This window comes from Triturus cristatus, chromosome 11 (genome assembly GCF_964204655.1).
Source record: "Triturus cristatus chromosome 11, aTriCri1.1, whole genome shotgun sequence".
NCBI classification, from domain to species: Eukaryota; Metazoa; Chordata; class Amphibia; order Caudata; family Salamandridae; genus Triturus; species Triturus cristatus.
This window is the reverse complement of record NC_140594.1, coordinates 1,049,733,394-1,049,756,648: the sequence shown is the minus strand read 5'-3', so window position 1 is coordinate 1,049,756,648 and position 23,255 is coordinate 1,049,733,394. Positions and strand designations below refer to the sequence as shown.

The following is a 23,255-nucleotide window of genomic DNA, read 5'->3' as shown; positions in this document are numbered from 1 at the left end:
TCTGGAGCGTTGGGGGCCTTCTCCATGTACTCTTCAGGGGGGCCACCTTAAGTTTCATTACTCCACTGCTGCAGACATGTTACAGCGAAGAGGGAATTCCCAACCTTACATCTGCATATTCTGCTTGGGTGACTTTTTGACTTCAACAGCTCCAAACAATTGTGTGGCGAAAGATGGGTCCCAGAGACAAAAATGTTGTCCGTCTCCCTTCCAATGAGAGGGACTTTACCCCCTAGGACTGAAGAAGAAGCTCTGCTGCTAAAGGTCACAGTGAATATGCATAGAATCTTCCATTTTCAGCCAGAACCTAAGTTAAGCAGTCAGCAACTTACTGTGCGATGGTCAAATGTGCCAAGTTTGTCAAGACCTGTATTGAAACCCAGCTTAACTTACATTCCTCATACAACCGGTTCCAGAAACCAGTGGGCTTCATCTGGCAAAGGCTACTCGAGCAGCCTTTTGAGCAGGGTGATCATATAGGGCTAGTGTTGCCTGCGTTCATGGCACTTCTTCCTCCCTGACAGTCAGACTTCTACCTGCTTGATGACAAGGTGAATCCAGAATGCCTACACCCTACATTTAGCAAATTCCTGCTGTTGCCACTAACAATTTTGTCAGCTTGTGCGCTGCATCTTCCATTTGTCATTTATTTATCAGTGGTCAATGTCCATATGAGACTTTGCTACACCTCACATTTCTTCAACCCTTTTCCTGCACCTCTGCTGGTGCGTCAGGGGTAACTATAGCCTATTTTATGCACCGTGTGTTACGGCACGCCTTCTTCTGCAACCGACTGCCATGTGAGCCTGTATGCTATAGCCTACACGTATCCTCCACAACTGAGATATATGCTAGCCCGTGAACCGCACTTCAGGCCTGCTTCTGCAGAACCATGCTCCTATTTTCCCCCGAATATCCAGATCTAAGGAGCGGGCCAGTGTAATCACCCTTCCTGCTGTTTGTTCTCACATCTGGCCTGGACTATGAGTCCCACATGGCCCATCTTCAGTGGTCCTTCAACTGTGCAACTGTTGGCAAGGCACAAGGTCCACACTCAAGTGTGGGTAATTGAAGGCGCCCAGCAAGACTTTGAAGAACTGAATCAGGTATCAAACTGTGCTCATGTTAACTCTTCCAGCATACACTGTGCTTGGCTATAAAGTGGAGCGCAGTCCCTTTATAATAAATCTAGATCAGAACAGTAAGTACAAGAGAACTGTTGATATACTTTCAGAAACAAAAATGCTCCAGAAAGAAAACATCTGCAGGTTTCTGAGCAGGTCTAGTTCATAATAATAATAAAAGTCATATATTATACAAAAGAATATCTAGGCTCGGGCATTATACTTATTATGAACTGCACATGTGCTGCTGGCTAGATATTCTGCACCACACCACCCTCCAGAGCAAGCATTCACTGTTAAACAGTGATACCACCTGAAAGTCCAAGCCTAAAGTGAGTCCTTGGCATTTCATAGAGCTTGCAGTTGCATCTGGTTCCTGTGGTTTTAAGGACTGTAGTAATAAGGTTTACAAGCATTACCTAACTGCTCTTGAGGTAAGCAGGCCCTGGTGAACTGGCAACACTTTTGGAAGGCAGTGAAGAACCTCAAACAAGATCTAAAAGCTCTGCATAACATATAAACCAAATTAATTGTTCTTAAGTACTTAGGGCCTGATATAGAGATTGGTGGAGAAGGTATTCCTTCACAACTGCAACGGAGTACCCTCTAAAATAAACCCTTACGTATGTCATCGAAGAAGCCTACTCTGGCTCCATTGCTGACATACTCTTTCAATGGCCCTATCGAGTAAGGACTGTCGGAAGCTTACTTATAACATCGTCCACCCTATTTAGAAAAGACCATGTTATTTGGTTTATTTGTGGCTTGTCACCTCCAGGTGAGGGTCAGTCAAAAACAAATATAATAATGACCCCCACACCATAGGCGACATCGCTTATATTGTGGGGGTCATTTGTTTTTTGGCTGTGAAATTTTGTTTAACAAAAAGCAAAAACTTGTTAAAAGTTTGACGGGAGGGCATCTTCCTTGATGGAGCTGTGCATCAACCTTTTAACACATTCACAGGAACCATGACAGTGGTTTGTCAATGATTAGAGATGTCCACAGGGGCTCTAAATGCATCGCTCTGATTGAGTAAATACAGTACTCTGCACCCTAGCTCATCCAAAGCAAACCTTTTTTGTAGTTAAGTTGGAGAGTATGACCACAGACGAGTTGAGTATATAGAGTCACAAGGGTCAGGTGTTCTGATTTGCATAAGGCATAATTAGTGTACTAATGAGATCAAAACCCACCCATCATGAGACCATGCCTTTTTTTATCAACCTCCTGCACCCTTCCTCCCAAATCACTTCTACACCAGGAAGGCAAGCGTATGTTAAATATGTGTAATTGATACATTGAGTTTATTTTTAATGAGTTTCATGGCAATTGTTTTACCTCATTATGACAGTGAATCATATGAATGCTGAAATGCTCTTGTTCTCTATGGTTTGGTTAGAATAACATTCTCTTTGAAGCCATGCAATAGAGTGTGGATTTTCATGTATGTGTAGACTTACATGTCTTTACCCCCTAAACTCAGGGGGTGGAGCTTCCCACAGGTTTATGACTGTAAAGTTACTAAACGACTGGTCAAATTTCAGAATTAGGTGCAAATAAAGGAAATGTTTATTAATTAAATGTATTCATTTAAATATATTTAAGGTATTTATAAATAATATTTTTAAACACCAATTTTAAAGAAATGCCACCCTCACACATTTTTTATTTTATATGTAGTGAAATTTGTTAAAGGCTATTTGTTAAATTCACTTAACCTTTTAAAATTTTTAAATAACAGTTTAAATTAGGGGTGGACGAAAAATTCCGCTCCGCCTGTGGAGTTCGCAGAGGTTTGCCCACATGCGGAGTTCCACCAAAACTCAGCAACCGCTGCTTGGCGGAGTTTTTTCTTATACATTGCTCGCCAATGCTAATTTGGCGAGAGTGACCAAGAATTTTCATCCCCTAGAGCAATTGTGAGTTCTAGAATTGCTCCTGGCAAGATTGCTCAATGTGGATGGTTGTGGCAGGTCAATACCGTTCACTTTGAGAAAGCTGCTGTTGAGGTAGAAGGTCTACTTGAGCAGTAGAAAGAAGCAGTGCCCTCTGGCTCACTGTGTGGTGTGTTCACACTGATTTTACAGCACGGAACAAGCTCCCGGCATTACAAATCAGCGAGAGCAGTGCGACGTGTCGAATTCTGTCAGCTCAGAACTCCACGGAATCTTGCAGAGTTTTTAATTTAACTCAGAAGAATTCCACGGATTGAAACTCCACGGGTTCCGTCCACCCCTAGTTTAATTCATTTTTATTATGCCTTTTTAAAACAATAAAATATTTAATAATTACATATATCTGTACATATATATACATATTACCTACTGGCGGTCGCCAGTAGGTAGATATAGTTAGGACCTATTCTCCATAGGAAATCCGCAACATTCTATTTGGAATAACCTTGATGCCGATTGACGAATCTTCGCGAATTTTCCAAAATTTTGGCCAGCTCCGGTCCGCTCCTATCCTGAAAATTTCACGGTGATTCGTCAAGCGGGGGCCGAGAAAAAAGGGGGGTCCCAAAATGCGTTTTCCCCATGCATTTTCCCATAGGACCTTTTGACGCAGCTACAGCCCGAACTGCTGAACGGAATTACACCAAATGTGGCAAAGAGGTAGTCCTCAGTTCAGACTCGTGCTTTTTGCTGAAATGGTGTAAATCCGTTCAGAAGTTCCTGAGAAAATTAGAGGTAAAAGTACATATAAATCTATGGCCTCGGAGGATCCGCGCACCCTCCCCGCACCCTCCCGAGCACGAGCTGTATGCTAATTGGCTGCCAACAGTCTGAATCAGGAAGTGTTGGCAGCCATCTTGTGCCTCGGTACAACCGAGGCACAAGAAAGCCAAAAAAAAGGCGTAAAACGCGACAAGGGGGCAGGGTGGAAACACCCTGACCCCCTAGGCCTGCTCAGGGGGTCCCACAAGGACCCCAAGGCCACCCCAATTTTTTTTTTTTTTTACAAAACGGGAGGATGCGCGGATCCTCCCGATAGAAAATGGTAATATGGTAATTTGCCCCCAGGGGGCCAAATCCCGGGGGCAGAATTAAAAAAAAAAAGTGTGGGGGGTCCCAATCCCCCCCACACTGCCCCGGGGAGTGCCACCCCCCGGGGCTGTTTGAAAATGGGTGGGGGGCTCGCAGCCCCCCCAGCCCCCTCAGCCCCGGGGACTGCCACCCACGGGGGCTCATGGCCTCCCGGCAGCCCCAGGGACCGCCACCCCCGGGGCAACTTTAACATGTGTGAGGGGGGCCACGCGTCCCCCCTCATGGAGCCTGGTACAGGTCCTGGGGACCGCCACCCCCAGGGCCGGCTCCTGCAGTGTCCCGGGGTGCCCACCCCGGGACACTGCTGTTTGCAATGGCAGGGCGGTAGCCTCGCGGCTCCCACCCTGCCGTTGCAAACTGCTTTGCTTGCTTTTCCACATGGGGAGCAGCATGTTAGCTGCTCCTCATTTGGAAAAGCAATGCCGGCTCCCCCAGGAAGCGGGGAGCCGGCTGGGACCGTGGGGGGATTGGGACCCCCCCACAGTCCCCAACGAGGTGGCCAGGCCCCGGGGGATGGGGTCCCTGGGGCCATAAGTGGCCAGGGAGGGGGGCCACGTGGGCCCCTCCCCATTTATTAAACAAAATAAAAAAAATCAATGGCTGGCCCTGAGGGATGGGGTCCCCGGGGCCTTAAAGTGGCCAGAGGAGGGGAAATACGCAGCCCCCCTCCATAAAAAGCTATAAAAAAGTTGGCCATGCCCCGGGGATGGGGTCCCCGGGGCAAAATATGGCCTCGGGAGGGGAGCCACGCGGCCCCCTTCCCGATTTAAAAAAAACAACAAAAAACAATTGGGGGCAGGCCCTGGGGGATGGGGTCCCCAGGGCCAATAAATTAGAAAAAGGGGCTACGTTAAATTAGATAAAAGACGGGATCGGTCGGAGGCCACGCCCCCTCCTTACACCACTCTGCAAACGCACCCCCTGGTGCGTTTGCAGAGGGGGAACTAATTCCCCTTGAATACTGGGGGTCCCTGGGGGCCAACTAGCCCACCAGGAACCTCCAGTAAGCGCCAGGGGGCTGCGTTGCAGAGAGGTGTAATGAGGCCACGCCCCTTTTTACACCTCTCTGCAACGCAGCTCCGTGGCGCTTACTGGAGTTACCTGGTGGCCTAGTTGGCTGCCAGGGGACCTCAGGATTCAAGGGGACTTAATCCCCCAACTTAAAATGCGCCAAGGGGTGCGTTTGCGCAGTGGTGAAGGTAGGGGGCGGGGCCTGCGGTGATATGTGTGCAAACACGCCCTGTGGCGCGTTTTAAATTGGGGAATTCATTCCTCTTCAATCCAGAGGTCCCCTAGGGGCCAACTAGCCCACCAGGTACCTCCACTAAGCACCACGGAGCTGCGTTGCAGAGAGGTGTAAAAAGGGGGATGGCCTCTGAACACCTCTCTGCAAAGCAGCTCCCTGGCGCATACTGGAGGTACCTGGTGGGCTAGTTGGCCGCCAGGGGACCTCAGGATTCAAGGGGACTTAATCCCCCAACTGAAAAACACACCACGGAGTGCGTTTGCACAGTGGTGAAGGTAGGGGGCGAAGCCTGAGGTGATATGTGTGCAAACACTCCCTGTGGCGCGTTTTAAGTTGGGGAATTAATTCCTCTTCAATCCAGAGGTCCCCTAGGGGCCAACTAGCCCACCAAGTACCTCCAGTAAGCGTCACGGAGCTGCGTTGCAGAGTGTTGTAAAAAGGGGCGTGACCTCTGAACACCTCTCTGCAACGCAGCTCCCTGGTGCATACTGGAGGTACCTGGTGGGTTAGTTGGCCCCCAGGGGACCGTAGCATTGAAGAGGAATTAATTCCCCAACTTAAAACACGCCACAGGGCGTGTTTGCACACGTCACCTCAGGCCCCGCCCCCTCCCTTCACCATTGTACAAATATTCCTCAAAAATCAGCCGCACTACGAATTCCGATTTACTCACCTGTTATCAGGAGAGAACCCAGTGCTGCATCTTTTAGCCCAGCACTGACCCTGGAAAGTAATTCTTAGCGTTCTTACCAGTAACTTATTTTCCTGCCATAGGAATCCATTGTGTGGTTTTCACCCAAAAAGTTTCAGTGTCCATTTTTGAAACATGCAAATATTCCTCTAAAATCAGCCAAAGAACGAATTCCAATTTACTCACCTGTTATCAGGAGAGAACCCAGGGCTGCATCTTTTAGCCCAGCACTGACCCTGAAAAGTAATTCTATGCGTACTTACCAGTAACTTGTATTTCCTTCTTAGGAATCCACTGTGTGGTTTTCACCAGAAAAGTTTCTAAGTGTCTATTTTCACAAACTAAAAATATTCCTAAAAAATCGTCTGTATGACTTAAACACATTCTTGCAACTGTTTACAGGAGATTCACCAGTGCTGGATCCAGGATCCATCACTGAGTAAGAAAAAGTAACCATAACACTACTTACCTGCTAAGTGAATTTTCTGCCATAGGGTAACATTGGTGATTCTAGGGGAAAAATTTCTGTGTCACCTTTTAAAATACAATAATATTTCTTAAAAATCACTACTGTAACCAAAACGCTTTTACTCAACTGTTTACAGGAGATGTCCAAGGACTGAATCTAGGATCCAGTCCTGTGGTTAGAAAAGTAATCCATAAAGTAACTAATTGCATTTGACTAGAAATTCGCATTGAGCTCAATGTTGCATTGTGTTTGAAATTGTGTTGTCCATTGCAACAACTGTAACTACTGTACTTAAAAGTCTATTGCCTATTTGCAACGTATTTAAACTAAAGTAATTCATTCTGAGAAAGTATATTTTGCAATGTAATGTATAATGTAATTAAAAAAATATCTAAAAATAAATAGTTTAAAAAATGTAGTAAATCAGTATAAAAAAAATCAGTATAACAATTAATAGATTAAAAATTGTCATTTACAAAACCTTTGAAATTCACTGAAAAAACCGTAGGTTTCAGGCCCGATATAGTTAGGAATTAGCATTTAAAAAACCTTTGAAATTTACTGAAAAAAACATAGGTTTCAGGCCTGATATAGTTAGGAATTAGCATTTAAAAAACCTTTGAAATTCACTGAAAAAAACATAGGTTTCAGGCCTGATATAGTTAGGAATTAGCATTTAAAAAACCTTTGAAATTCACAGCAAAAAACCATAGGTTTCAGGCCTGATATAGATAGGAATTAGCATTTAAAAAACCTTTGAAATTCACAGAAATAACCATAGGTTTCAGGCCTGATATAGTTAGGAATTAGCATTTAAAAAACCTTAGAAATTCACTGAAAAACAATAGGTTTTATGGGTGTTATAGTTAGCTGGACATTTCGCTCGAAAAAACCCATTGAAATTCCTCCGATATAGTTAGTTGTACTAACTGCATCTCGCGCGCCCGCAATCCACTGCTGATGATGTCACATATTACATCATTCATGACATGGTCAGTGACATCACTGATGACATCTCAAATGACATCACTGATGACATCACTGATGACATCATCCATGTGACAATCAGATACACCTCATCATACACTAGTATAACCTTTCATAACTCACTGCAAAATACAGAGTGCCACATTTAAAACCATTGACACGCCAATACAAGTTTTTAAACACCCACTCAGTGATTCGTAGATCTATACACACATCTAATCACTTACCTATAGATTCACTCATACATGCTGTCAATGATCAATAGAACACTATCAAATATACTTGTACACCTATATCGACATTACACACCAGCACACATCCTAATCACTTATGAAGTCATCCTACTCACTTATGCAAACAATGGATCATACTTACTTTTACTTAGCTATACACTTATAAAAACACCACTTCATCTATTCATATAGATAATAACTCATACTTAGTGTGTTATAAAAACACTATTACAAGTATACAGTTATCCATACAGTCACTCATACAATCACTGAGTCTTATGTATACTTATTTATATACAACAACTGACACATACACTGGCTTTTACTTTTCTAGTTTGTTGGACAAGTACCATTTAGACATATATTGGCTCATCACTACACCCATAAAGATATTCACTCACCCAAACAACTGTTATAACATGTAGTTTTAACTTCATATACCTAACTGAATCAACTATTCACACATATTTGGGCTGTCACACACCCCCACCGAACCACACACACATTCACTCTCCCATACAAATACTCAGTTAACTAATCTATAACTAATATAGATTTTCACGTAGCTAGTAACCAACTGGTGCAGCAGTTTACACAACAACTGACAAAGTGATACAGATATTCACACAGTTTAGTCACTATGCAATATATTTAGTAAGACAGTCAATCACACTGCTACTACTGACCATGTCATGAATGATGTAATATGTGACATCATCAGCAGTGGATTGCGGGCGCGTGAGATGTAGTTAGTACAACTAACTATATCGGAGGAATTTCAATGGTTTTGTTCGAGTGAAATGTCCAGCTAACTATAACACCCCTAAAACCTATTGTTTTTCAGTGAATTGCTAAGGTTTTTTAAATGCTAATTCCTAACTATATCAGGCCTGAAACCTATGGTTTTTTTCTGTGAATATATATATACACACACACACACAGGCACATACACATATATATATGTTAGGCTCAGAAACATCTCCCAGCACAAGAAGAAATGGTGACAGCTCAACGTGTGGTCTCTATTTTCATGCTTCCAGGAGTAATATTTATGTTATGTTCTTTAGGTAGTGCTGGTTTCCCTGGTCTCTTCTATTCGTAGTGCCACATAGTGTAGGCAATGATCTACATATACACCATATAGCGCTACATTTGGGTGACATACACCTAAAATATGCCTGCCAATTTTCTAATAGTGGCTTGACAGGAGCATTTTGCATTGTACATGCTTCCACCCGCTCAAGCAAAGGCATAAATGCAAACACGTGGGAAGAAGCACCCCTAATGAACTGCCTGAGACAGTTTGGGTAAAATATCAATAGCATGTATTGGGAAAGTTTTAGTCAAAAGGAATTAGACAAGTTGGGAATGGCGTTGTTTCATTCCTTTGAAGTAATATTGTAAATTGATGGGCGTAAAAGTTGGGCGCCCCATATGATGTCAAGCATAGTTTGGAAAAGTTGAGGTTCGTAGACGAATCATGCATTGACTAATCATTTTAATGTTACTTTAGTGATATTCCACATAAAGTAGGTTAGAAAAAACTCCTACAAAGTACTCTCATAATCATTATATAAATACCAGTGATTGGTTATCTAGTCCCTACTGCCTCTTGCAAGCTTTTGCAGCAACATTGCTGTCCTGGATAATTGCATTAGAAAGGAGGTCGAATGGGAGAAAGGGCTCATAAAACACACGCAGGCTAATTAAAACATCCACACTTTATATATCAAAAAGTAAGACACTGTGGTCCCGTCTTGTTAGTTTGAACTGCATTTATTCATGTTGCATTATTCCATTTGACTTTTACTTAGGCAGTGGCAATAAAGATGCAATGTGGGCTAACTGATGCTTGGGCTCTGATGGGCATCCTGGTGAATTTGAATGGACCACAGGGAAAGGCTGAGGCTCTGGATCCTTAAATGGATCTGGAACTGCAGGAGAACCAGTGGGAGCACTGGGAGAGGGGTCAGGAATAGTTGGAACAGGAAAAACATCAGACTCATTCTCCATATAAATGAGCTGCACTGACCCAACAGGCCCTGCAGGTGGGGGAGGCGTTGGCTTTGATCCAGTATGTTCTTCTGATGAGCTGCCGTGATGTTTGTTTCCACCATTGGGAGGACCACGGCCATGCTCTTGCCCACGCCCTTTTCCGTGCCCTTTCCCATGCCCTCTTCTATGCTTTTCGCTATGCCTTTCTCCATGGCTATGCCCATGCCCATGAGGTTCACTATGACTTTTCCCTTCTTTGCACCCATGGCTGTGAGCTGGATGTTCCTCCTGATGGTTTCTGTCTTCTGAATGGGTATGGTTGTGCCCATGAGGATGATGTTGATGATGATGATGATGATAATGATCATGCTTATGGCCTGGTCCATGCTTATGGCCATGTCTGTGACCATGCCTATGAGATCTACGCCCACATCCATGATGCCGATGATGAGGATCAGGCTACGAAAAAACAGGTAAAAAGCATGTTATACAAAATATAGATTTTATTGTATGAGGAATCTGTTCAGTTCTTAGTGGAATTACATTTTTCGTTTAAAAATCACCTTAAAAATCAAATAAATAATATGAATGTCTTCTCAGGTATTAGGCATACATTTATCATTTTTTGATGTTCTGCATCGGGTTCAGTGTGCTTAATTCACATCAAAAGATGTCATTAGCACCATGACACAATCATGGTATTGGGCTGTGTGACATTGCCATGATAAGCCTTTGTCAGGGTTCAAATGAAGGTGGATGTTGAATTGATCTCTCAGTACTTTTCCATGCTTAGATTTATGGCATTGTTTATGGTGGACTACCTATGATTGGAGGTTCCAGTATACGAATATTACCTATGCAAGAAATAGTTGTACACTTGTTTATCCATTGCCTACAACATTTTTTGCCCTAATGCTTTTGCTTTTGCATTTTGTCATACTATTTTGTGGTGTGCTTTATAAAGAACTCATGGTGTGTGATCCTGCAAGAGCTAATAGTGGATAGGTAAATATCCCCTCCTGTGGCATGTTTTGTTATTTCATGCCCCATTTAATGCTAGACGTTTTACCAACTTGTCACTCATTGAGTCTCTCCAGAACACCTTACATATATAGAATTTATGTACAGAACATCAGTGGTTCTGCAATATATTTGCTTGCCTCTCCTTCCTCCATCACAGTCTCATTTATTAAAACTTTCCCTTCTTCTGGGCCAAGGAGAGATGTAGCTTATGAGAAGCTAAACGACAAATCCACGGTATAATATTCAAGTCTGCAAGATTGTGTGCTGCGCTTTAACAGAGAGAGAGCTGAGACCTTGTTTTATTGAGAATACAACTTCTTTTGTGGTGTGGGTGGTGGTTTTATTTGATGGGACCGCCCTACGAGTTGGAGTATGTGTGGCTTCAGTTGCTTACATCACACATTCCAGATGTTTTTGGATTACCATTTCTGGACCAGTGGGCTAAATGTCAATGATTCTCATTAAACAGATGTCCGATGTGCTGCCAGGTTGTATGGTTCTCCACTTGTGATCAGGGGCGTAGCTTAGGGGCGGAGGGTGGGGGTGCTTGGGGTGTTACACCCACCCTGATAAATGAATTCTCTAGTAAATCTTTGGGTACAGATGCTTCCAGTCGGGTATGGTGAGGTCATTGTCTTATTTCAACTAGGATTTTCACATGCACACACACACACACACAAAAACATACACACTATCTCTTTCTCCTCTCTCTTTTGCAGTTCTTAAAACTGTTGGTTATTTAACAACATATTGTCTTTTAAGTAACCCTAACAATCCGCACTGCTATCCCTTCCCACTGCCCCAAAAGACCCTCATGCTCTGCTTCACAGATAATGTGTTTTACCATGATATGCCAGCGTGATTGTTGGGCAATATGAAGCTCATCCCCTCCCCAATCTTACTGACCAAGCTACGCCCCTGCTTCCTCAGTGTGCTATCTGCAGGAAACGCTCTCAACTTTGATGTTTAATGATAAGTGGTTGTACTATGTCGAAGTTAAAAACTTGTGAGAGTGTTTATTACTTACCAACTGGGATGATCAAAAGATGTGTTCATTACTTATCCATAATCCTATTTACATTGATCCCCACTCTTCTTCCACACAGTACTTAGTTCCCTCCCTGGCCACCTCCTGAGCGGTCTCTGATTTCGACCATTGTGATAGTACACAGTTATTTCAAAAAAAGATTCTCAGGTACAAAGGCAGTTATTATGTCCCCAGTGAAAAGTGCAGGGGTTCGATTTCAGTTATATAGAAAGGGATAGTGTGCTTTCCTGGTTGTGAATGTGACTCAGGCTCATCCTGTAAAGAATGTGACAAAGAACAGTATGGTTCAGTTTAATGAGGATTAGCTTTGCGTTAGGTAACCATTCCATCCAAATGATACACTGCAATGAGCGTGTCGTTGATGTGTTGCAAAATGGGAATTTGGGGATACCTTACATTTGTTTACCTTGCTACATTGCTATTGCACTCTATAAATCCTCGTTTCATTAATTTAATTTAAATTCCTTACAGATCACAAAAATCTATGTAATTGTAATCATGGGTCACACCACAAACGTAATGGTTTATGAAGCATGCATCACAATGACGACCTTCATATTAGGGCCCTAAGAAACAGTAATTGCAAGGGACAGGCCCTACAACATCATGATGCACTTTGTTTGCCTCCCTCTCAAATTCTCATTTCATCCAGTGTGCTAAGTACACAGCTCGGTGAGCTTGAAAGCCATGCTAAGGCAAACAAGAATTGATTTTACTTACAGAATTCAGCACCATGCATTCTTACCCGGCTACTGATATCAAATGTCTCAACATACGCAACTTACCTTGGGATCATAGATCTCACAGGAGACAAACAGACCAGACCCAGGGGTATATGAGCTACCATCGCAAAACCCGACATGCTGAAAAAGAAAGAAAACAGATTGTCCCAAGTTGTAAACTAATGATTCGCTTGATTAACAGAAAAAGTAATCTTGTTACTGTGCTTCTGAAATGTAAATATCATTGGATAAGCTTGCTGTGCCTCTCAAATTAAGCTTAACACTCTAGAATGGGCTGACCAAGGTCAACAAAGCCAGTACAGGGTCAGATTGCAAAGTCCTACTGGTGAAAATTGTGGCTCTGGATTTCATGGCAAGAATGAATGGTGATATATTACCCAAGCCTTTCTTGCTTTATTTAGTAGCAGCCAAGATTGAAAAGAAGCGAATCTACAGTTCTATCAGCCTTGAGAAACAAATCAACACCCAGCTGAGCATAGCCTATCATTGGCTAGGAGCGACATGTCTTCTTTTCTTCCTGCTATTTTTATGCTCCTTCATATTAAAAAAATTATCTTGAGTATATTGTGATTGACTATTGTTTGTTTCAGTTGTGGTATATAAGGTATATAAGGCATTGTGTTATTTCTCTTCTCCTGTGTTCTCTGTGTGGTCCCCACACCGCTACCCTGCATACCGAAGATTCTTGTTTGGGTTGGCAATGCGATTTCATACGGTCTGCTGTCTCAAGAGAATATCGCTCCATGTTGCTTCCTGCCTCCATTTGTCTTCCTGCCTCTTCCGTTTAAATAAAGTATTTAACCAACATACTTGTTTCTACACAAACAAGTTAGTGCATTTCTGTATCTGGTACAACACTCCTCTTCCAATCATGCCTCTGGAAGGGCACAGTTTGAATTTTCTTCACCTTCCTCTCAGTTTTCCTCCCTGCTGTCCACATCTTTCCTCCCTGCTTTCCACAGTTAACCATTTCCAGTTTCATTTTAAACTATTCTTTGGGACAATTGTCTTTCATTGATTGTGCCTGCCTTTGAACTAGTGCCTTTACATATATTATATCTATATCTACCTATCTATATACATGCATGTATATATATATATATATATATATATATATATATATATATATATATAGATATATCACTTTATATATGTTCAGTATTGTATTGTTTTAATGTTATATGAATGTAGAATAATCCTCAGTCAATAGCCCAAAATGTCAAACATGTCTCAAATGTTGGAAAAAACCTTCTTCTTTTGCCCTTCCTATAGGGTAAAACAGGAAGCTCTAATCTACCTTCATTGCACAAAACTAGCTCATTGTTTCATCTTTGGACTCCAAGAGATCTATTCAGGAGTTTTCTATTAATATGGCTTAGGTGTCTCTTAGAAGAGAAAATTAAAAGATTTCTCAGTTTGTTAAGAATGTGGTTGGCGAAGGCTGTTCGTATGTGACTGAAGGTATAATCCCTTTAAAACCTTTAACTGTCAGGTGAATTGACCAGTTGACGAATATCCAGTCACCAATTGCAATTGATGTGGTAAATGATTTTGATGATGGTAACTATGTTGCCGACGATGGTAATGACATTAATAAATGATTCACCTTAGACCCTGATTGGTTTGGTATTCCAGTGAAAAACTGAAATCTCCCATGTCTAACCCCACAGCTATCCATCCACCACATATTATAGAATGGGTCAGTGTATATCAAGTAGTCTTAGCACGCCTTTGGCTAACCAAACTCGCTCCAGGTAATATCATGGCTACACCAGAATGTTTATTTTTTTTTATGTTTGGTGCAGACACTAAAAATGGACTGATTTGGCTTGGTCTAATTGTAAAGATAAGCTGTTAGATGTAACGGGCCCTCTATCAAGGATTTTGGATATTGCTGAAGAGGCATGGCTAGGTGGCACATTATATCCTGATGAATTATAAAATTGAACTCAAAGGGTAATTTGCCTTTCTGACAAAACCAAAGTTTTAATTGATTATGAAAGCTGAAAAGTTTAAAAATTTACTATATATAACAAGCTATGGGGGACAACAAGGAAACTCATAACTCCAAAGAATGTTATCTGGTGACTCTTATATTAAATATTAAAGCAAGTATTTGACAATATTTACCCATCTGGCTAAAGCTTGGTTTTTGCTCAAGATAGTGTTCAGCCACTGTGTTATTGGGAGGACCGACAGATACATTAGTCACTTTGTGTCAACTTGAATGCTGACTCCATAGGTTCTGCTTTTTCAAACCAGGAATTTAAAACTCAATTCTTTCCGCAAACCGGAAACAGAGGCTCTAGGCACATAGGTTCCAGTGCACAAAGAGGAACTTCTGGCACTCTGATAAAAGGGTTTGTTTGGCAACTTGTTTTTCAGGCTAGCAATAAGTAAACTTAGCTCATTGGGTTTTAGCCACAGTTCAATTTTATATTATAGAACTTCATTCAGAGCCTTTTCAAAATTTCCTTCCTGAAGCTCTCCATTTTTCAAAGGATCTCAGCAATTAGGTCTCCTGAGAAATAGATTATCTAATCATTAAAGATGAGATTCAGCAAACTCTCCTTCATTGCTGAGGTTTTCTCAGCAATATCTTTCTAGTTCTGAAAAATAACAAAAATATGTCACCTATGATAAACCTGAACAATTCAAAAGCTTTGTAGTGAACCATCATTTCTAGATGGAATCCATTTTCCTTCTCAGAGATTCTCTTTTAAAAGGAGATTGGATGGATTGTCTAGAGACCTCCAAGATGTATTTCTGATGGTTCCTATTCACAAAGATTTTAGAAAGTACCTGCAGTTTCAATGGGATAATCAGGTTTATTACTTCAGTTGTTTCCCTTTTGGCCTGTGGTCAGCACTTTACTGCTTTACAAAACTAATGAAACCAGTATTTGGTTTTTAGAGCCCAAGGTATAAGACTAATAGTTTACCTAGACAACATTATGTTCATTTGAGAAAACAGTTCTCTATTCACCAAGACCACTTAATAACCACCCATGTATTACAAAGTTTAGGCTTTGTAAAAACCTGCGAAAAGTTCAATCTCATTTCCTCAACAAAAAAAATATTTTTGGGGTATTCTAATAGACTTGCAAAAGTCTATTCTTCAGTTACCACAGTTCATAATATGAACAATTCCGCATGAAATAAAGTCAATTATCTACAAAACACTGAATTCCCTCATATGTTTGGCTCCTCGGATAGCAGGTATTTTTGACTCCTCCATTCACCCAGTTTTCCAGGACCTCTCCATTATCAAGCAATGCAATGCCTAACAATTTAACATTTTCGAAACAGATACTATTCCCCTAGATCACGAAACCCTACTGGTTGCGATTCGAATTTTGGTGGGTCATGAAAGTCTAAGCAATAAATAAAGATGCCTTTAAATTTTGTATTTATCTTGTCACATTTGCTGCCCTTCAAAGAAAATAGACAAATAAAGTGAATAATGTGACAGTTTTCGCCGGGGTAGAGGAAGTGTTAAAGTAAAGGCAGTAGCAATTCGCAAAAGGATAGAGACACCTTCCCTTTTATGAATGCTAAAAAAAGTTTGCTGGAGACCAGTCATTGGTCCAGGGCAACACTTCCAACTTTCAAAGAATCTTTGAAAAGAAAAGTAAATTTTCTGTTTAAAATGCAGTCACATTTCAATTAAGAAAAAACGCATTAAAAAAAGTTTATTTTGTTGAAAGCGATTCCAGACATGGTTGTAGGTTGACCCTAGCTGACTATCCATGTGACAGCTATTAATTAGAGTATTTCGCTATTTAAGACCTACCTCAGAAATATGTGGTGGGTGGAAGTACGACCCACTCCGATTCAGAGATGCTGTAGGCATCCTTTCCAAATACTGAAGCCGTATGCAATGTGTCAAAGTTTTGCAATTGAAATCAAGTCACAAAACATTTAAAAATCACCAATTTGTGCATCTGGGTGGGAATGCATTACCTTGAAAATCCTCCCCCTTTGTGAATGGAAAATAAAGTATGTTGTGGAAGTAGGCCACCACTTTCAATTGTTAGAATTTTTTTTTTGTAAAGCAAACATTTGCTTTTAGGCATAGCTCGGTGTCCTTTCAGTAAAATGGACTGCATTTTTAAAAGAAATGTTTACTTTATTGGAAGGTAATCACAGATATGGTGGCCTGCTGACTCTAGCAGGAAGCTATCTCTGTGATGGCCACCAACTGACGTGAATCTCAGTTTGCAACACACCTCATTAATAATCATGACTTAGGTCATACTGTGAATCACTCCCAATCGAAATATAGCAAACTGACCTATTAGAGCCCATGCCAGTTCATTAAATTATTTACTGGTCCAACATTACCGGTCACAAATTGCAACTATATTTTTGCAATTAGTACATTGGGCCTTAGATTTGCAGTGATGATTATGAAGGTATGTGAAGTGGTCAATTACTTAGTTTGATGCAAGGGTGTTCAAAGTAGGTGAATGTCAAATTGTAATACTGCCAGATAAATTGTGTAACATCAACTATTTTGCAAGTTCAATACATTGTTAAAGTTTGCATTTCTTTCCATTATGCCTGTGGTGAATTTTCAGTATTTGTTTTTTCAGTTAAATGTGTTCTGAAAAGAAATTGCAATGAGTCAGTTTGATTGTTTTCCTCTCGTGCAATCCCTACGTATTCTGACTCTTCCTCCTGCAATAAAAATAAATGCACATTTTACAAAATGCCATGAAACAGGGCTGTCTTCCAAATAATTTTAAAACGTTTATTGAAGTGAATCCTTAAAAGTTCCTAAAACATTTTTCATTCTATCACATTTAATATCAGAACATGAAACATTGCTGCTTCTGAACAGCGTTTGTGCAGGTTATACACAAATATGTTTTTAAGTGTGTACTTACTGCTTTGTCATCTTCTAGGACCTCACAATCAGAAGTATTTTCTGCTAATCTGGAGCAATTGGTCTCTCTAATACTGAATTCCACAAAATATGATGGTCCAATGACCCACTGAAAGATTAAATATGCCATTATGAAAAATATGCAAGCAAATGTGAATATTTATTATACATGCACATAACAGTTATTATTAACACTAGTCTTAACATCAGATATTCTCCGGAACTGTAATGCATAAAATAATGCTTTGCATTTTACAAAGCGTGAGCAGTTGAAATAAGAGGTGTCATATATATTACTTTAAATTCATGATTACAAGCAAATCCTAACCATTGTAATAGATGCTATTGCAGTGATTGCTAAGGATTGATTGTAGTTTCATGCATAATTGATTATTTTTTGGTGATGAATGCCGACTCCAACACTACCCAATTTACATGGAACATGATTGTTTGCTTACCATTGATACACCTTCTATCATAGTCTAATACAAACAATTTTAAATGTCCTTAATATGTAAAAACCTTTAAACATTTGCCCATGCCAATTTTCGTTGGTACGTGTATGATGTATACAATTTAATGGAACTTCTATCAATAACAATACAATCTCAGAAGTTCAACAACTACATCAGACAACTTCACAAGTTACTTTTCGAGTCTTGCTAGTGGACAGTTGATAGTTACCTGCATCGATGCCCTTTCGACCTTATCAAGCATGAAGTAGTTGGTATTGTTACTTTCCTCGTTGTATTTTTCAACAAACTCTTCTGCTTTCTGTACATATTCTGGTGTGATTTGATCTAAACGTGGACAATCTGGGCACACATCACCAATCAATCGTGGTGGAACTGTGAATGTAAAAAAAAAATATTACTTGCTCCCACACACTGATATTGTTATGCTATGTTATAGTGAGATGCACGAAATTATGTATGCATATTTTCTATAAAAATCAGAGTGTACTCAAAGATGACAAGGCAATCGCGTGGCTAAGAATCTAATGTACAAAAGGAACATTAACCTTGTAATTCATTTATTTAGCATATAATGCTATTTCATTTAATATTTTTAGTCACTCTATTCCCCACCTGGTCTTTGTGCGTTAAAGCCTTACTCATGCATGATTATGATTTATTGAAGTGATACTTTACCTGTGCTGAGGGTACAATTGTAATTGTAAAGTTTCACTTTCCTCCAGGGTAAATTGAGATATAGCACAGCTTTGCACTGTCCAAACACCTAGGGCAGAAATAGGTCACATTATGCATGGAATATCATTAATTTGCTATATTACATTTTTCTCTATGGCCAAAATGCCCTATTTTCACCTGACATTGTTTTATCATGCCATTTTTAGAATGTTACAATCTATATATTCAGCAATGAACCCTGTGTATCTTGTATTTGAAGTACTCCATTTGCCATTGGGACTCTAGTCTGGAACACAGTGCAAAGTAAGCCCATTGCCAACATGTGGGTCAGTGACAGAATAACTTCAGTATAAAATGAGTGGTGAGCACTCTGAAAATGTAGTTCTAGAAACCTTTTAAAGACCTTGCAAAAACATCATAATTTGTGAATTAGGCTATTAATAAAAATAAACACCACTTGCCTCACTACGATGTGGCACCGGCAAGCCATTCCGGCTGGATTCTGACAGGCTCAAGGAGCCCGTCAGCCAGTCAGAGGCCTCACTGTGATCCCTAAGGACGGTGTTACTGTCGTCAGGATTACAATGTCAGTTTCCGACAGGCTTTCCATGTCGGGCTTTCCGACATGGAAAGCCTGTCGGGAAGCGACTTTGGCGCCACTAGCAGATTCCCCTTCTCCCTGCAGCCTCCGGTTGTGGACTGAGGGAGCATCTATGATGCCCCCCTTTTAATCCCTTCACAGTGTGGCAGGCACCGTGCAGGGATTAACAGGAAACTCCTATTTCTCAATGCGAGCTTGTGCTATGGCCGGTTTACGGCCACAGCACAAGCTCCCATAGAGAAATGGGAGTATGTGACCGCACCATGTGAGGTCGCATTGTAATAGCGATGTTGGGTGGATGAAAATCCGCCCAACATCGTAATCAGGCCCCATATGTTGCTTTACTTCAGAATGAAATGGGATATTCAGATTATGTTGTCTGACATTAATAATCATGGGGAGTTTGATGAACGGATTAATAAGCTATCCTAGTGGAAAAAAACCAGCCCCTTTACAAAGAGGCGATAGCTCATTGGTGTAGATCAAAGCTAATTTGTATTTTTGGGTATGTTTTTCTTTTAAGCACTGCACAGAGGGCAAATGTCACAAATATTAAGTCCAGAATATCATTGAATGAATATCATGGCAAAAATATTGTCCCTACAAAAATATTGTGGAACAGAATATCAATGGTAAGAATATCGGGTTTTTTGTATAAAATATTTTTTTTAATATTGTTCTATTCAACATTGTTTACTTTAATATAATTATAATAAATATTGTTTAAATGAATGTAATGTATGTTACTTGCTTATTTATTTTAGGTGTTAGTTTTTAGTATGATATTTAATTTTTTAAATATCATTTGTAATTTTCAACGTGTAATTTTTGTTTTTAATTTAGTTAGTCATTTATAATGTAGTAAAAGGTTGTTGGATTTCTAGGGGAATAGAGTGGGAAGTTAATTAAACTATAATTTATTGATGTTGAATATCACTTAACTTTAACCGGTACATAAAATATTTAATTGGTTCTTAATTATGTTAACTGTTTATTGTTATATTATTTATTTACATTTATTTTGTTAATTTTATTATATATTTTATGTGTTATAATTTAATTAGTAATTTATATTTTAGAAGTGGGTTGTTGACATTGTAGTCAAATAGGATGGGAAGATATTTAAATTGAAATCATTTATTTAATTATTGGTTAGATTATTTTGATATTTAATTGACAATTAATTAGGTAATGCATAATTGATTTGCATTATGTAAGTTTTTAATTTTATGCCAAATATTTGTTAATGTTTGAAATTATTGTTTTTCATATAATATCTTGTTTCTCTTAAAATAATTTGTTTTAATAATTTTATGTTGTCAGGTGTTGAAATGTTTTAACAAAAGAATTGCGAATCAGAATGGTATATGTAACTGCTGTTCCTTTGACTGGAGTGGGAATAATACCTCTAACCTCACAAAAGTCAAACACTTTTACTCCTGCTGCTTAGACAGGAGTCGGAATAGTAAATCTAACCTCCCCAATTCCAACACTTTTCCTACTGTTGCTTGCACTAGACTGGTAATACTAAATCTATCCACTCCGAATTCCAAAACCTTACCTACTGTTACTGGGACTAGTAAATATAATTCATCCAAAGTCTAACTCCTGGCCTGATGTTGTTTAGACTGAGGTGGGAAGATTAAATCTAACCCCTCCGAAGTCCAACACTTTACTTACTATTGCTTACATTGGAGTAGGAATAGTAAATCTAACCCCTCCGAAGTCCAACACCTTCCCTACTGTTGCTTATATTTGAGTGACAATAGTAAATCTAACCCCTTCAAAGTCCAACACCTTCCCTACAGTTGCTTAGTTTGGAGTAGATATAGTAAATATAAGCCTTCTGAAGATCATCACTTGCCTTAATGATGCTTACACTGGAATGGAAATATTAAATATAAGTACTTGGGAGGTTCCTCTTAATCCATTAAATGTCCTGATGGGTATCACTGAGGGGCTGGATGGATCCAGAGCTGAAAAACTCTCTCAACACTGCATTGATGGTGACCAAAAGGGACATTGCGGCCAATTGGATGAACTCAGCTGCCCCCACCATGGCACGCTGGCGTAGAAGGGTGGACTGGTGCGCTGCCCAGGAGTGCCCCCTGTATGAGGCAAGAGGCTGCCCGAAGAAATTCTGTAGAATGTGGGGCAAATGGGTTGGGGTGGTGGAAGACTAATTCCTTCAATGTACGCTCAAAGTTTGGAGTGGGTGCACCACGGTCATTATTTCTGCATTGCCTATCAGTTCCTCTATGTAGGCGTAATGTCTTCTCATATTTGCCCTGTGCGGCCATATGTGCGAGAAGCTGGTACTGTTTTCTTGTTGGCTCTTATAAAATCAATAAATTTGGTTATCAAAAAAATATATAAGTACTTCAAAATTCAACATTTTCCTGGGTTTGTGTACTTTGGAGTGCTATCAGTAAATGTAATGCATGCAAGGTGTAAAGATTTTTCAAATTTTTTTAATTTTGGAATTATATTAATTATGTTTTCTATTGTTTGATTTTACATGTTCCATTTTTTCAATATTCTGTTTTTTAAATATTCATATTATTTTCAAAAATATTCTTCATTTGAAATGATTTTATATATTAATTTCATGAGTTTAATGATTTGTTATATATTTTTACTATATGTTACTACGTTATTTTTTAAATGTGATTTTTTTACTGCTAAGTTTATCTTTGTGATTTTTAATTATTTTAATATTTTTGATTAAATATATAAAGATTTGTATATTCAATTTAAGGTATTAAATACAACTATTGAAAATTATCATTTAATATTTCAATTAGGTTAGATATTGTCTATTTTTCTTTGTTATATATGTTTGTTAATTTTCATTTTGCAATACTTTTAATATTTTAAATTCAATGTATTTAAAGAATTGTTTATTTAGTAGAGCTATATTGTTAAATAATCTCTCTCTCTCGCTCTATGTGAATATATATCTATATCTATATATATATATGTACGTTTTATCATAACTTATTAAAACCATTATTTTACATGACATTAGTTCTTTACTAGATTAATGTTTAAAATAAATGAATTATAAATTGATGTTTATCAAATACAATATTTTACATTTTTTTGTGATATTCTCTTCCACACTCTTTTCTACAAAATAATTGTCTACTTCACACTGTCCATAAACACAAAATCTTTACATATTATATTTTCGACTTTATATTCATGTCAAATGATATTGTTGTTCTTGATATTCTGCCACTAAACTGCACAGAGAGCTCCATAGGATGTGAATGCGTACTGTATTTCTTTCACCCATTGTCGGCCACAAATCTCACATCTTACCAGCATAAGTCATATATTAGTGATAACTTTTTGAAAGATTAAGTGATCCTTGGCAAGACCCATGTGAGAATTTAGGATGTTTAGGATGTTTTTATCTGTGCTTTTATGGCAACACACATTTGTTAACTCCAAATTCCTTTGCCCTTGCAACCTGCTCTACAGCACACTCCACCCTTCCCCTCACTCCCTTTTCTCATCAGAATTTGAGCGGAGTACAATGCGGGGTACAATGCCTTGGCATTCTTGGTACAACAGCAATCATCGCTGGGTCCTATCTTTGCTTCACATGAGTAAGAGATATTCAGATATAGATTCCTTATAAGAAGAGAATGGTATAGTACAAAATAAAAAAGCTGAGGCTTTATGTGGTGCCGGAGCTCATTAGCCATGACACATGTTTATCTGTATCCTTGATCAATGACCCTATCAACCCTATCATGAACAAGATATACAGGCTGCTGACAAGTACAAAGCCCCAATCCAAACTATGGGCCTGATTACGATGTCGGGCGGACAAGACTGTTGTGGTTTGGAACCGCCCGACCTTAGGTCGGCGGTTCCGACCACATGATTACGATGTGACCACCCATAGGCCGGTCGCAAACATCCATTTTCCAATGGAAGCTTGTGCAGTGGGCGGAAAAAGCCCGCAGCACAAGCTTCCATTGAAAACTGGATGTTTG

At 39.7% G+C, this 23,255-nt stretch overlaps 1 protein-coding gene across 1 annotated transcript in view; it reads right to left on the bottom strand.

The window, feature by feature from the left end:
- Nucleotides 1-9,557: 9,557 nt before the first annotated feature.
- The window catches only part of LOC146785932 (fetuin-B-like), a 32,200-nt gene continuing 18,502 nt past the window's right edge, over nucleotides 9,558-23,255 (bottom strand). Inside the window, exons 3-7 of the mRNA XM_085635332.1 lie at nucleotides 18,648-18,735; nucleotides 18,181-18,344; nucleotides 17,498-17,605; nucleotides 12,652-12,729; nucleotides 9,558-10,254 (exon numbers count right to left, since the gene is read on the bottom strand). Coding sequence (XP_085491458.1) covers nucleotides 9,607-10,254; nucleotides 12,652-12,729; nucleotides 17,498-17,605; nucleotides 18,181-18,344; nucleotides 18,648-18,735 — 1,086 coding nt within the window. The 3' untranslated portion in view covers nucleotides 9,558-9,606. The remainder of the gene's footprint in view (nucleotides 10,255-12,651; nucleotides 12,730-17,497; nucleotides 17,606-18,180; nucleotides 18,345-18,647; nucleotides 18,736-23,255) is intronic.